Source organism: Epinephelus lanceolatus, chromosome 21, assembly GCF_041903045.1.
Source record: "Epinephelus lanceolatus isolate andai-2023 chromosome 21, ASM4190304v1, whole genome shotgun sequence".
Classification (NCBI taxonomy): Eukaryota; Metazoa; Chordata; class Actinopteri; order Perciformes; family Serranidae; genus Epinephelus; species Epinephelus lanceolatus.
This window is the reverse complement of record NC_135754.1, coordinates 39,160,316-39,174,544: the sequence shown is the minus strand read 5'-3', so window position 1 is coordinate 39,174,544 and position 14,229 is coordinate 39,160,316. Positions and strand designations below refer to the sequence as shown.

Sequence of the window (14,229 nt, the reverse complement as noted above, 5' to 3'; positions counted from 1 at the left end):
GCTCGGTTCTCCACAATTCAATCATTACTGAAACTATCACAAGCACCAAAGTGCTTGTGATTCAGTGATTCAGTGAGATTTATCGCCCTGGTAAACAAGCGATGAAAAGAAAGTGGTGACTACATACGTTATCTCTGAAACAGTCATATACTCTGACTGTGTGTCCATTCCTCTATAACTCTGTAACTTATTCATATTCCTTCATGTTTCATCAAAAGAATTATAGTCATATGAAAATTAATCCAAGTTGTGAGTATTGTTTTAACTGGATAAAGTGGTGTTGTGTTGTTATTTTTAGCTTCTCTATTTACCACAAAACATCAAATAAACACAGAGTCCCTTTCACCAGCCTGGTGTGGCTCCACATTTGGACAAATAAAGGCCTGTCTCAATCAGACGCCTGGTCTGGTTTCCAAGCAGTTCATTCTTTAATAATTTTACATAATCAAATCATAAATAATCATATTCTACATAATCAGAACTGCATGCCTTCATAGGTGTGACATCACCAAACAGTAAGTTGACCCTGCAATGCATGATGCGAGGAAAATGACATAGGCTAGTTTAGTTTTAATCATAAGATCATAAAATTGTCATAGCTACTATGCTGCACAAACCTTTGACTAAAATCAGTAAAAAAAAAATGTTTATAGCTCGTGTCTGTTTTTGGAGTTAAGCTGATTTTATTTTGTCCCATTAAGCCAAACATACATGTTGGGTGATTGAGACAGTCCTAAAAGACTTTGCTAATGAAGAAAAGGATCAATCTTGCAATAGAGAACCACTGTGTGTGCTCTGTATGCTCCAGATTAGTGACTCCCAACCTTCATGTGTGCAGAACCTTAATCAACAATAAAGTATTTATGGACTAGCTAGATTTTGCTGGTGTTTTTTGCCAGCTGGACAATACACCATCCATGCAAAATCTAACACCTGGCCTTGACCTCTTAACCCATCCCTAGCATTTATTTTGGAACCTCAACTAAATATGTCCGGGTTAGCACAATGGTGCTGTGGTTAGCACTGTTGCTTAGCATGTGGGTTCCTGGTTTGGACCCTGAGGGTGGGGGAGTCCCTCTGTGCAGAGTTGTCAGCGTGGGTTTCCTCCAGGTGCTCTGACATGTTCTCCCTGTGTCAGCGTGGGTTTCCTCCAGGTGCTCCGACATGTTCTCCCCGTGTCACCGTGGGTTTCCTCCAGGTGCTCCGACATGTTCTCCCTGTGTCAGCGTGGGTTTCCTCCAGGTGCTCCGACATGTTCTCCCCGTGTCACCGTGGGTTTCCTCCAGGTGCTCCGACATGTTCTCCCCGTGTCAGCGTGGGTTTCCTCCAGGTGCTCTGACATGTTCTCCCTGTGTCAGCGTGGGTTTCCTCCAGGTGCTCCGACATGTTCTCCCCGTGTCACCGTGGGTTTCCTCCAGGTGCTCCGACATGTTCTCCCTGTGTCAGTGTGGGTTTCCTCCAGGTGCTCCGACATGTTCTCCCCGTGTCACCGTGGGTTTCCTCCAGGTGCTCTGACATGTTCTCCCTGTGTCAGTGTGGGTTTCCTCCAGGTGCTCCGACATGTTCTCCCTGTGTCAGTGTGGGTTTCCTCCAGGTGCTCTGACATGTTCTCCCTGTGTCAGCGTGGGTTTCCTCCAGGTGCTCTGACATGTTCTCCCTGTGTCAGTGTGGGTTTCCTCCAGGTGCTCCGACATGTTCTCCCCGTGTCACCGTGGGTTTCCTCCAGGTGCTCCGACATGTTCTCCCTGTGTCAGCGTGGGTTTCCTCCAGGTGCTCTGACATGTTCTCCCTGTGTCAGCGTGGGTTTCCTCCAGGTGCTCCGACATGTTCTCCCTGTGTCAGTGTGGGTTTCCTCCAGGTGCTCCGACATGTTCTCCCCGTGTCACCGTGGGTTTCCTCCAGGTGCTCCGACATGTTCTCCCCGTGTCAGCGTGGGTTTCCTCCAGGTGCTCCGACATGTTCTCCCTGTGTCAGTGTGGGTTTCCTCCAGGTGCTCCGACATGTTCTCCCCGTGTCAGCGTGGGTTTCCTCCAGGTGCTCTGGCATGTTCTCCCTGTGTCAGCGTGGGTTTCCTCCAGGTGCTCTGACATGTTCTCCCTGTGTCAGCGTGGGTTTCCTCCAGGTGCTCTGACATGTTCTCCCTGTGTCAGCGTGGGTTTCCTCCAGGTGCTCCCACATGTTCTCCCTGTGTCAGCGTGGGTTTCCTCCAGGTGCTCTGACATGTTCTCCCTGTGTCAGTGTGGGTTTCCTCCAGGTGCTCCGACATGTTCTCCCCGTGTCACCGTGGGTTTCCTCCAGGTGCTCTGACATGTTCTCCCTGTGTCAGCGTGGGTTTCCTCCAGGTGCTCCGACATGTTCTCCCTGTGTCAGTGTGGGTTTCCTCCAGGTGCTCCGACATGTTCTCCCCGTGTCACCGTGGGTTTCCTCCAGGTGCTCCGACATGTTCTCCCTGTGTCAGCGTGGGTTTCCTCCAGGTGCTCCGACATGTTCTCCCTGTGTCAGTGTGGGTTTCCTCCAGGTGCTCCGACATGTTCTCCCTGTGTCAGCGTGGGTTTCCTCCAGGTGCTCTGACATGTTCTCCCTGTGTCAGCGTGGGTTTCCTCCAGGTGCTCTGACATGTTCTCCCTGTGTCAGCGTGGGTTTCCTCCAGGTGCTCCCACATGTTCTCCCTGTGTCAGCGTGGGTTTCCTCCAGGTGCTCTGACATGTTCTCCCTGTGTCAGCGTGGGTTTCCTCCAGGTGCTCTGACATGTTCTCCCTGTGTCAGTGTGGGTTTCCTCCAGGTGCTCTGACATGTTCTCCCTGTGTCAGCATGGGTTTCCTCCAGGTGCTCTGACATGTTCTCTCTGTGTCAGCGTGGGTTTCCTCCAGGTACTCCAGCTTCCTCCCACAGTCCAAAGACATGCAGGTTAATTGGTGACTCTAAATTGTCCGTAGGTGTGAATGTGAGTGTGAATGGTTGTCTGTCTCTATGTGTCAGTCCTGTGATAGTCTGGTGACCTGTCCAAAGATGAGTGTATGTGATACTTATTTAAAGTAAGAAGCAGTCAAACACATGTCGTGGGGCAAAAGATCAATCTGTCTTTATTTTCAGTGACTGTATCACGTCCCCTCATGACTGTATTTCACACACTGATGCTCGGACACATTGAACCTTTCAAAACACTTTTATTTTCACTTTCTATGCCTCCCAAAGTGAGAAGCTCACAGACAACATTTCTTGGTGAGTTATAACAAGGCAGTGACACGTGAAGCTCACTGTGTGTGTAGCATTAGATGAACATTGCCTTACCTGCACCAGTCTAAAAAACACTGAGATGGATCAGAACAGACCTCTACGTGTAAAAAGATTCGTATGAGCCGGCTCGAGTCTCTAAAACACAACAGCGTACGACAGCGTTAAATATAGCCATTTCCTTCATTCACATTGAGAGAAATAAAAAAATAAAAAAAGACCATGAGCTCAAGGACGAGAAAAAAAAAACAGAAAAACAGTTGACCTACCTTAAATATTAACCCTTTGTGTAATACTCTAATCATAGTATAAATGAAAACAGGCCATAATATCTCATGCTTTATTTACATTCAGAAACGAGGCGTTCATGGGCATAAATGAAAACAGTATTTTGTAGAGGACAGCTGGCCGCAGGCATGCACTGCTGCTTTAACAGAGGTATTCTGCCGCCGTGAACGCAGGACGACGAGGTGACTTTCACTCGAGCATCAGAGAGCCGTCACCAGGGGAACCAGTCATTTCCATGCTAACCAGTGCCATGGAGATCCTGCTGCTGCTCTTTGATGTAAGTGAGAGGTGACAACACATGGGGAGGTGAAGAGGAGGAGGAGGAGGAGGAGGAAGGGAGGACCTTGGAGAGTTTGTCAAGGTGGAGGCTGTGAAGAACTGCCTGTCTTACACACCACATCCAGCCATACTGTGTAAGGAGAGCGTACAGCCTGTGCTGAGAACACTCATCTGTTTTTAGGTTGGCCCACTGGTGGAAGTGGACCAGTGTGGACCAGTGTGGACCAGTGTGGACCAGTGTGGACCAGTGTGAATCAGTGTGGACGACTGAAAATATAAAAACAGTTTATTTCAGATGGTCACATGTTGTGTAACACTGTAGATGTAATAATATTACTAGAGATTCTGTTGGGGTCGTGTTGTATCAGAACATAATATATTATGGATAAAATAATAACTTGACAAAGACCTCAGCACAGGGGCCAAACGTCTTTGACTGTAGGACACGTACAGAAACATTTAAGAGGTTACAGGTCAAATAAATGAACAGTTTCCAACCAGTAACACGGCAAGAAAATCAATGTTTGTGGACCAGAAAATTAATTTACTATCAAAGTTACGACACGACACCACTGAACAGTTTCATATCTGACATCACAGCAGGTTACTGGTCATATCACAAAAGTATTTCCCAATCCTGCGTCTTTTCAGGTCCATGAACACGTTTACTGAGGTCTAAGTTGTTATGGACTAGAAGTCAATCAGTGTGGGTGAAGTAGCGACATCATTTTCCCAGTTAAAGGGTTTCTTGTGGAGTTTCTCCTGATCAGCTGTGAGGCAAATTGTGATCTGTGATATTGGGCTTTATAAATAAAACTGAACTAGTGTTGGAATCACGACATGCAGTGGCGGAGCTGTTAGCCTCGTTGCTCAAGGTGACAGCAACATTGTGTTAAAACGCGGCTGTGAAATGTACACACAGAGTGATTTATTGGAAATATTCTCATGCCGTATTCTAGTTTATTCAACAAAAAAAAGAGACACTGGCCATCTTAAAAGCAGGTCTCAGATTGGCCACACGCCGTAGTTTGGCACCCCTGCCAGAGCAAGATCAGTGATGAAGATGATGATTGATGCCAAGGAGTCCTAATTTAGTTCAAACCTGATCACGTGAATGTTACAACAAAATTAAACTTGAAACAGACGTCTGTAAATGAAATTAAAATGAATCTAATAAAAATAAAAACTGCACTTTGCCTTCACATCAGCAGCACCGCTGTTAAAGTTAAATTAGTGAATACAGTTTTAGTGCATCACTGAGGTCAAAGGTCAAATCACTGATCATGATTTTTAGGCATAAAAACTACTTTAAGAGGATCCATTTAATACGAGTATTTGTAAAACACATCTGGCTGAACAGTCAAAACATTTTGTTGAGCACAGTTACTGGCGTTAGCCTCAGTCTGTGGAGCAGCGGGACAATGGTCAGAAATAGTGAAAAATATAAAATCTGACAGTCGATGGCGACATGCTTTTGTCCAAAAATTCAAATTGATTTAATTTAATGTCGTATATGTTAAAGAATAACAGTCTTGACATTTGAGAAGATGGAAGCAGAAAATATTTGACACTTTAGCTTTAAAGATGGAGATGAATCAACTATTAGAATATTTCCTTTTTGACCGACTAATTGTTTCAGCTCTCACGCACACGTTTCACACATTTGAAACTGAAAGTTCCTTTTTAATAATTTTTTTGAGCTGTTTACCTTTATTTCACAGGACAGATATAGTGAGTGTGAGGTGGAATCAATCCTGCAGCTGCTGCGACGAGGACGCAGCCTTTGTACACTTTGAGGGGCGCCTGCTCTACCAGATGAACTAGCGGGCGCCCCTCAAAGTTCAATCTTGACCTCAAATTAAAGGATGAAGGGAAATTTGATAAGGATTAAGAAGAAGCTCTAGAACAGAGGCAGGGTGGACTGTCTGGTGACATTTGTGCTAAATGATTGTTATAAACGGTGCATTTAGGGGACTGTGTGACATCAAATGATACTGGGACGCAAAAAGATTTCCAGTTAGAGATAAATGTGAAGGAGAGCTGTTGATGTGTGAGATAAAACTAAATGTAAGATTCCAGGATCAAATCTGATGAGTGTCCTCACATGTATGAAACATCAGTGTTTATCTGAGGTTGACAGAATGAATCAGACCTCCCCTCTTCTTCTCCTCCTCTTCCATGAATGGCACTCAGCATGAGTCTGACAGTTTGGCCACATTATAAACAGCAGAGTCAAACACTATTAATAAATACAGAGCCGTGATGTGGAGTTATATAACTGCTGAAAGGTACAAGATGTCAGCCATGGCAACAATATCCACACCAACCTTTTTTTAAAAAACACCTGACTGAGAAGTGACTGAGGTGAAGGAGAGACGAGAGACGAGAGGAGCAGAGGAGATAAAGATGAGAGTTAGAGATAAACTTGATATCGATCAGTGACGGGTCGATCAATTCTGTGTCTTCCGATCGATTCATGTGAATGTGTCGAACCTCTCCGACCTTTTGAGTTCTGATCATTTTTGCAATACACAGTGTCAGTGTCTCTGTGACACCTCGTTATGGCACGTGCACGTTCAACACAACCTCCCAGTCATCACATCTACATTTACACTAACAAAGATTTCAATGCATTGATTCAGCTTTCCACTTTTGAGGAGCAAGTAGCCGACGTCCCAGTGACCTCCTCAGCCCTGTGCTGCATTCATGTGGTGTCGGAATAATAATCACATTTCAGGTCTCAGCTGATCTGTTTCCTCTGCTGTTGTTGTTTTGTTCGACACATCGTAATTGAGGCCTCGTTCAGACTGTCAGCCCAAATTGTGTTTTGGCACATCCAGACTGATTCTGGGAAGTCGAGACAACAAGACAACCACATGAAGTTTTTAAAATCTGATCCAAACCACATTTGGAGGTGGTTGACTCCAATTCCAATCTGTGTTTACGGATGTGTCTCAGTCTGGATCGGATTTCAAAGTGTCTTTGAGCAGATCCATGCTGCTGCTAACAGAGTGCTAAAGAGGACAACACCAGCTGGAACCAGCTACATAATCAATGACCTCTACGTTGTTACCACAGCAACCCATACAGAGAGGTTGGTGATGTCTGGACGCACAAATCCGATCTGATTATTGGAAAGAAAAAGAAAAGATATCTGAACGCAGCCCTAAAGCTCATGAACATACTGAAATTGGAAGGACAAGCATCTGAGGAGCAAGTGAATGCACCATCGGCCCTGGCTGGTGGTGAATTTGGGATGTTCTGCGTCACTCTGCCTCTGATCAGCTCACCCTGACACTCTTAGCCTAACCCTCACCAGTCCAACCAACAAAGGCAAAGAGTACCAGACAATCAGAGGGAGCGCAGGGAGGGTCATTCCTTCACTATCCTAAGATCTCGACTGGAGAGGGGTTCATGATCACTGGGAGGTTCGACAGTCTGAGCCGGTTCATACTGGACATAAAGAATCGATTTCCACCCATCACTGTTATCGATAAAACATCTGGTGGACCAAATTGAGAAAGCAGTGAAAACAGCAGTCACAAGTGTCTCCACTGTGCTCCATTTGTCCAAAGATACCCAGTGTCACTGTCACACACGACACAGAAAAGAAGGAAACACTCAGAAGAAGCTGGAACTGGGAATGTTTTGCATTTTTGCTTGAAGAGCGACTCAAACAAAAGTGCTGACTGACTTTCTGTCGATGGAGTTATGTCTCAGCTCTGAAGCTGCAGGCAGAACGTGATCCGGAGGCAAACACTGAGCCTGAATATTTCATCAAGCGTTCCAAAAACAAATTCACATTTAGAGTAAACAACATGGGGACTGACGCTGGGTGGAGGAAGCTTCAGACGACACGACAGCTAGCTGGATAATTCTGCCTCCAGCTCAGTGGCAGCATGCACACGCTGCACACGCTGCACAACAGACGGCGAGATGGACGAACACTGAAACAAACTCAAACAGGTGTTGTGTCATTTAGCCCTGCGATACCCGCCCCCACCCTTCAGGTGAGTGGCCATGCATATTCACTGCAGGTGCAGCAGGTGTGATTATGGCTGAAAAAATGTGGACAGCTCTCCCTGCTGGTTGGACGCCGGCGCTGCAGCTGCTCAAGGTGTCACTTTAAAGCCTGAGTAGAGAATGGCTATGATGCTATGAGGCGTTTATGGCTACCAACCAAAACATAAACCAGGCCGCCCTCACCCTCCTACACCAGGAGCTCCTCCCTTTTTTTTTTGTGTGTAATACATTCCCCACCTTTTTCATGCATCTCTGACAACAACCCTGATCCCTTTAAAATCATGCTAGCCAACCATGCGCTGTCTTTGGATCACTTCCCACAGCGGCTGAAATCACATGACTTAGCTTTATTTCACCGCCACATGTGTGTGTGTGTGTGTGTGTGTGTGTGACCCCGTCACAACCCCTCCATCACTTACTAATCTCTGATAGGTACATAGGCGTCACTATAATACTCATATTGTGCTGAATTATTACCATGTAAGAAATAAACACATGATTATCGTGTAGCGCTTTTAGGACTTACAAGAGAGTGCACCTAATGCATCTTCACAATAGCGTGTTTGAATATATTGTAAATATATATACTTCATATATCCTACAATATAAGCTGACGGTGCGCTATATATATGTACAACACATCCTGGATGTTTACAAAGAGTATGGGTAACATATTTTACATTTTCAATATCATATTTCATCATACACTTGACGTACACAGGAGGTTCAACATCAACAAACGACTGTAAAATACCGTAAAAATATTGAAAAAACAAGAACATTCAGGGTCTGCCTGGTGAGTGTTAAAATAGGGTTTATAAATGAGAGGCTATAAGTACAGACGCAGATTACATGTGTTGGCTATGGCACCGGCATGAGGAGAAAAAGGACCCCGGAGAGCAACGTTTGCTGCCCTCAAAGTAGTAAAAGGCCTAAAAGAAGCAGTGCTGGATGCAGGCATGCGGATCACTGGAGAAAAACAACATTCGGCCAAGAAATAGAAAGAGAACAGAAGCACACCACAGGACAGAAGCCAAAGCAACTGGGAAAGAGATCGCCTGTTCAAGTAGAGCAACAAAACAAAAGTCTCTAGATGAGATGCATTTTGCTGCATATCAGGAGTAGTGTCAAGTTCCACTGACGCCTCGAACCAGCCGTCAGTGACGAGAGAAAAGAGGAGCTGCACCGTGTCACCGTGTTCCGCAGCCACACCTCAACACTTCCTCACCACGTGTTGTGCACCGTCCCAACTTGATGCCACCTTCAGTGAGCTAAAAGCTGTGATGTCCGGCTCCTGTGTGGAATGTGAACACACCGCGGTGATGTGGCAAAAACAAGGAGCTGGAATGTAAAATGGCTCCGTAAGACCCTGGTGATGAAGTCTAGTGACTGTTACAGCGCTTCATGTCAGTGTAGTAATTCAACTGAGTCGTCTAAAATGTGATGTTCTAAAATGTTTGGTCCCAAAACTGAGTGAAAGGTCAAGAAAAAAGGCGGGAGAAGGTGGCGGGAGAAGGTGGCGGGAGAAGGTGGCGGGAGAGGTGCCTCCGAAGAACCAAAGGGGAGAAAAGGAAAGGATGCTGGATGTACGTCCCCGTGTGGTGCCGTGTTCGATCTATAAGCACTTCTCTGGATCTCGCTGCACAGTTCAGTCTGCTGCCGCACCCAGTTCTCAAAGACACCTCGTCTCTGCAGACCTGTGACCTCCCAGCCGTTCCTCCCACCTCCTGCACCAACGTCCTCGCTGGTGTTTCTCAGCCACTCACAGGATCTGCACCTCCTCTGTTCGATGAGAAGATTGGGGTGCCGGGTAGGGCGTCATGGTTCGGGGGAGGGCGTGGGGTGGACCCTCACTCCTGCTCCCCCTTCAAGCAGAGCTCCAAACCCTCTGGATCTCAAATAAAAACCTATGCAGGGAGACAGCCTGCCGCTGGCAGTGCAACGCTGTGCCGCTCCCGGCGCCCCCGCCCCGTCTCACTTCTTGACGGCCTGCCGGTAGCTGTGTCTCTGGCCTTCCTGTCGAAGCTTGCTGCTGCAGCCGCTGGCTTTACTGCTGTTGCCTCCGTCCCTGGTGCTGCTGGCCTGGCTGATCTGGCTGGCCTGGCTGCTGTCCTGCAGCGTGGGGCTGGAGTGAGCCCTCTGCAGCCCGTTGTCCTCCAGCAGCTGGGACTCAAACACAGACAGGTCCTCCTCGCCGCTCCGGATTTTAGCCCGCAGCAGCATGACGTAAGTGCCGTACCGTGTTTTCTATAAAGATGCAGAGAGAGAGAGAGAGACAGCTGAGAGAGCTGCAGTGCTGTAATGATGATTTAATGCCTCGCTGCCTGTCCTATTTCTGTCTCTCTCTAAATCCAGCTCACCTCAAACTCCAGATACTCGTCTCGCTGCCGGTACTCTTCCAGCTCGCGCCCTTTGACCTTGCGATCAGGAGGGTAGGAGCGCAGCTCGGCCAGCTCAGTGGAGAGGGTTCTGAAGCGAGCTTCATGGGATCTGATCTGCTCCTCCTGTGAACACAAGGTCATCAGTGACATCACGAGGGAGGAAATGAAATCATAAACACCGGCTTTCTTTAATTAGAAGGTTTCAATGCCTGATTTTTACCCGGCGGTGGAATCTAAGTACATTTACTGAAGTACTGTACTGAAGTACAAACTGAAGCCACAGCTTTAGTTCCTTCCTGTCCAGTGAAGACCACGTATCTCCAGATGTACTGATGTTGAATATTTGTGATGAACTGAAGGACAAAGTGTTCCTTGATGTGTTGAGGAAATTCTCCTTCTTAAGCTAAATAAACTCTTTTTAAATCATCGTTTGGAAAATGCATCGTCACAAAGCTGAAAAACTTCTCAGACATACGTGGTTCTCACAGGACAGCTACACTACATATATATGACGGTCTTCTAGAAGATTAAACCAGCGGGTATCTAACGGTGTGACATGATGCCAGTCCAGGTGTGCTGTGGAGATTCTGTGATAACCACACATTATTACTGCAATATTGAACTGGGCCTGTAATAAAAGTTATGAATGAATTTTTAATTGACTGCATCAGTATGTTGTGTGCACGCATTTCCTAATAAAGAGATAAACTCTACCTTATAAAATGTCATTTAATTAAAAAAACAAAAACACGTTGAACCATCTGTGTGTGACACATTATCTGACATTAATCCCTGTTTAAACGGATGTGTTGTTGGTGCTTTGGTGTAATTTTAAAAAGCTTAAATGAATTCTTGAATCATCAGTAATGTTTGGCTGTCAATTGTTATTTGATATTAGTAAATAAAACAAACACTGATGAGGTGACAGGACAGGAGTGATAACACATGTTACAGAGGCTGTCACATATCAGATATGTGTGTGCCTGGAGATTTTGGCCCTTTGGTTTCCTGTGGGTACAAAAAGTTTGAAACCCACTGGATTAAACTGCTCAGAAATATGTAAAAATATCTGCAGCCGAGAAATGCAACAGACACAATAATGCAGCGGTGATCATCAGAGAGAGTAAAACCCTGAGAGGGAACATGTGACTGCACAATATCTACTTTTACTTCCCATACTTAACGTACGTTTCACTGACACACACTTTTACTTAAGTAAGGTTTTTTGTGCCTGACAGTTTAAGTACTTTACATAAGTAAAGCATCTGAATATTTTCACCTCTGTTTATCCCGCTGCAGCTCTGACTACACCGCCCACATGTGCACCTATCACCAACAGATACACCTCTCAAGTCGGTCTTAAAATAACAGTCAGGTGCCCGCCTGAACGCTTTCACAGTTGTTCTTGCTGTAATCATTTCCTCTTGTTCTTGCTGGACATTAAATGATGATGTCTCCACAGTAAACGATGGGGATAAAGTTCCTGCTCTGTATAAACTGCATCACAAGTTTATCTTAAGTCGATACGAGTCTTCAGCAGTCTGAGTATTAAAGTTATCATCTCTTCAGCACCAAACTCCCTCTCTGTGTTTCCATCTCTGCACTGCAACTCAGGACAGAAACACAAAGAGGGAATTTCACACTAAAAAAAATCTGCGACTGATTTGTCTAAATCAGACTTCTGAAATGAACTTCAGATGAACTTCTCAAGACATTTTGCCCCAGAAAAGGTCGGCTGAGTTTGTCCCCCATCACTCACACTGGAGGGAAGAGAAACCTGGAGTGACACTACTTTTCTTTCTTTTCTAAATTTCTTTCAAAAAGATGGAGAAGAAAGGCAACGAGCAACTTGGTAAGAATTGTTCCACAGAAATTAATTAGAAATTAGAAAATGATTCAAATGAAAGCTTGTTTTAAAAAATCATCATTATGATATGTTTAAAATTCTGTTTGTGTGTGTGTGGTTTTTTTTTTTTTTTTTTTTTTTTTTTTTTTACAAATTTTCTTGTTTTTAATTTTCTCTTTTTACCCATTTCTTGCAATTTTTGGGGTCATTTCTCCTCTTGTTGCTCGCTGCATTCTTCCCAAGCCAATATGCTCCGGTTTCAAAGGCTCAAATGTTCCGTATGAGCAGGAGAAATTATTATAGTTTCAGTGTTTTTAGACAGACTTGATGAATGCATACAATATTTATCTACGATTTCCTGAAGCTAAATATTAGGTTTGAGTTTTTTTTGTAATAAAACAATCCTGTATGTCGCACTGGTGATAAATATCAATATGTAATAAATACACAGTGTCGTTTCAATAACCTTTTTTTGGCACATTTTTGGAGAGGTGACAGGGAGTGAGGGGGACATGCAACAAAGTTCCCTGCTGGACCCAGAAGAAGGATTTTGTGATCACGGGACAAACGTCTTTAACCACAAGCTCACCGCCACACCGTCAATACTCTTGTTATTAGAAGAAATAACTAAAGCTAAATATTTTTCTCTCACACTGTCTGTAAAACATCCCAAAGGTGTTTCCTCTCTCTCTTCACAACAGAGCGACATGAGGAATGAAATGCCTGCACTCACAAACCATTAGTGACCACTAGTGATAAATCACGTCGGTGTTAAGTGGAATGTTTATTCATGAAAATTTAATTCTAATTACTCTGCCGTTATGTTGTGAAAAATTACGTGTCCAATCCTTCTGAAAATGGCCGAACACAACGGATCATTACTCTAATTTTTAAAGAGTTCTCGTCGACTCGCTCTGATGAATGTCACAGAGACTCTCAGCAGGTTCAGCCCCTCTGAGACGACAAATACCCAGAGCAGAATGTAACTGAGTACTCGAGTACTGTACTTCAGTACAAATTTAAGGTAACTGAACCTTTTCTTTTAATGCCACTTAAACTTCTACTCCACTACATCTCAGAGGGAGATACTGTACTCTTTACTCCACTACAGTTATCAGACGGCTTCAGTTACTTTTCAGATCAAGATTTAAGACACAAACTTTTCGATGAGGGCTGATCCCAGATCAGACTTTTGATATCTGAATCAGATTTCACTGTTTAAGACCAAGACTTGAGTATTTGTTCCTTTTTTTCCCTACAGACGATCTAGCAATCAGAAATGTGGACGCCATGAACATCGTCAGATGCAAAGGAGTCATGCAGACATGCATCTGTGTGCAGGACGGGCCACGCAGAGATTTACATGACACATATTATAGCCGTGTAAATGGCTTTACTGCCTGCATTATATGTACAGTAAATCAGCCCAGATAACTGCAGGGTGGCCTCCTGGCTCCTCCCGTTTATCTTTGTTAGTTTTGTCCTTCAAAGTTTGAATTGCTGCCAAACTTCAGACTTCTTCTGAGACATGGCTGCAGAATAGTCCTGTAGCCTTACTTATGCCTTTATTGGACAGAACAGATTAAGTTTGAAAGGGGAAGAGAGGGGGGAAAACATGCAGCAAAGGGCCATGGGCTGGAATCAAGCTTGCGGCCACTGTGGCACGGACACTGCCTTTGTACGTGGGACGCCAGCCCTACCCACTGAGGTACTGGGCGCCCCCAGTTGAAGAATTTCAAGTTGACTAATGGGACTAATGGATGGCTGGACTCATCTACTGTCAGAGAGCAGCCCTCGACTCTATTCTGTCTATTTTTAAATTAATAAATAAATCTATTGATTATTGGAGAAAATAATCAGTGGATGAATCCACCATGAAAATAAGACACTTAAGTAACATTTTCAAGACTTTTACTATTTCCACAGCGGGGTATGAGCACTTTTTCTCAAGTAAAGGATCTGATGCTGCTGCTGGATCCTTCCTCCACCACTGGAAACAGCTGTTCACATTACCTCCGACAGCTTTGACATCGTCCCCGGCAACAGCGGCCGGCTGAACTTCTTCTGCGAGCCGATGGCTGCTGGGAAAGGAGGAGCTGAAAACATGGCGGCCACCGTGTTGATCCGTGTGATCCAAGACTGCATCTGCTCCGCGTTCCTGCGATGGATAATACACAC

At 45.0% G+C, this 14,229-nt stretch overlaps 1 protein-coding gene across 4 annotated transcripts in view; it reads right to left on the bottom strand.

Moving 5' to 3' along the window:
* Positions 1-3,147: 3,147 nt before the first annotated feature.
* Positions 3,148-14,229, bottom strand: part of LOC117247048 (PH and SEC7 domain-containing protein 1-like) — a 124,856-nt gene continuing 113,774 nt past the window's right edge. For all 4 annotated transcript variants that reach the window (XM_033611168.2, XM_033611169.2, XM_033611171.2 and 1 more), the window contains 3 exons: positions 14,065-14,209; positions 10,185-10,328; positions 3,148-10,071 (listed from right to left, as the gene is read on the bottom strand). In XM_033611168.2, coding sequence (XP_033467059.1) covers positions 9,799-10,071; positions 10,185-10,328; positions 14,065-14,209 — 562 coding nt within the window. In that variant the 3' untranslated portion in view covers positions 3,148-9,798. The remainder of the gene's footprint in view (positions 10,072-10,184; positions 10,329-14,064; positions 14,210-14,229) is intronic.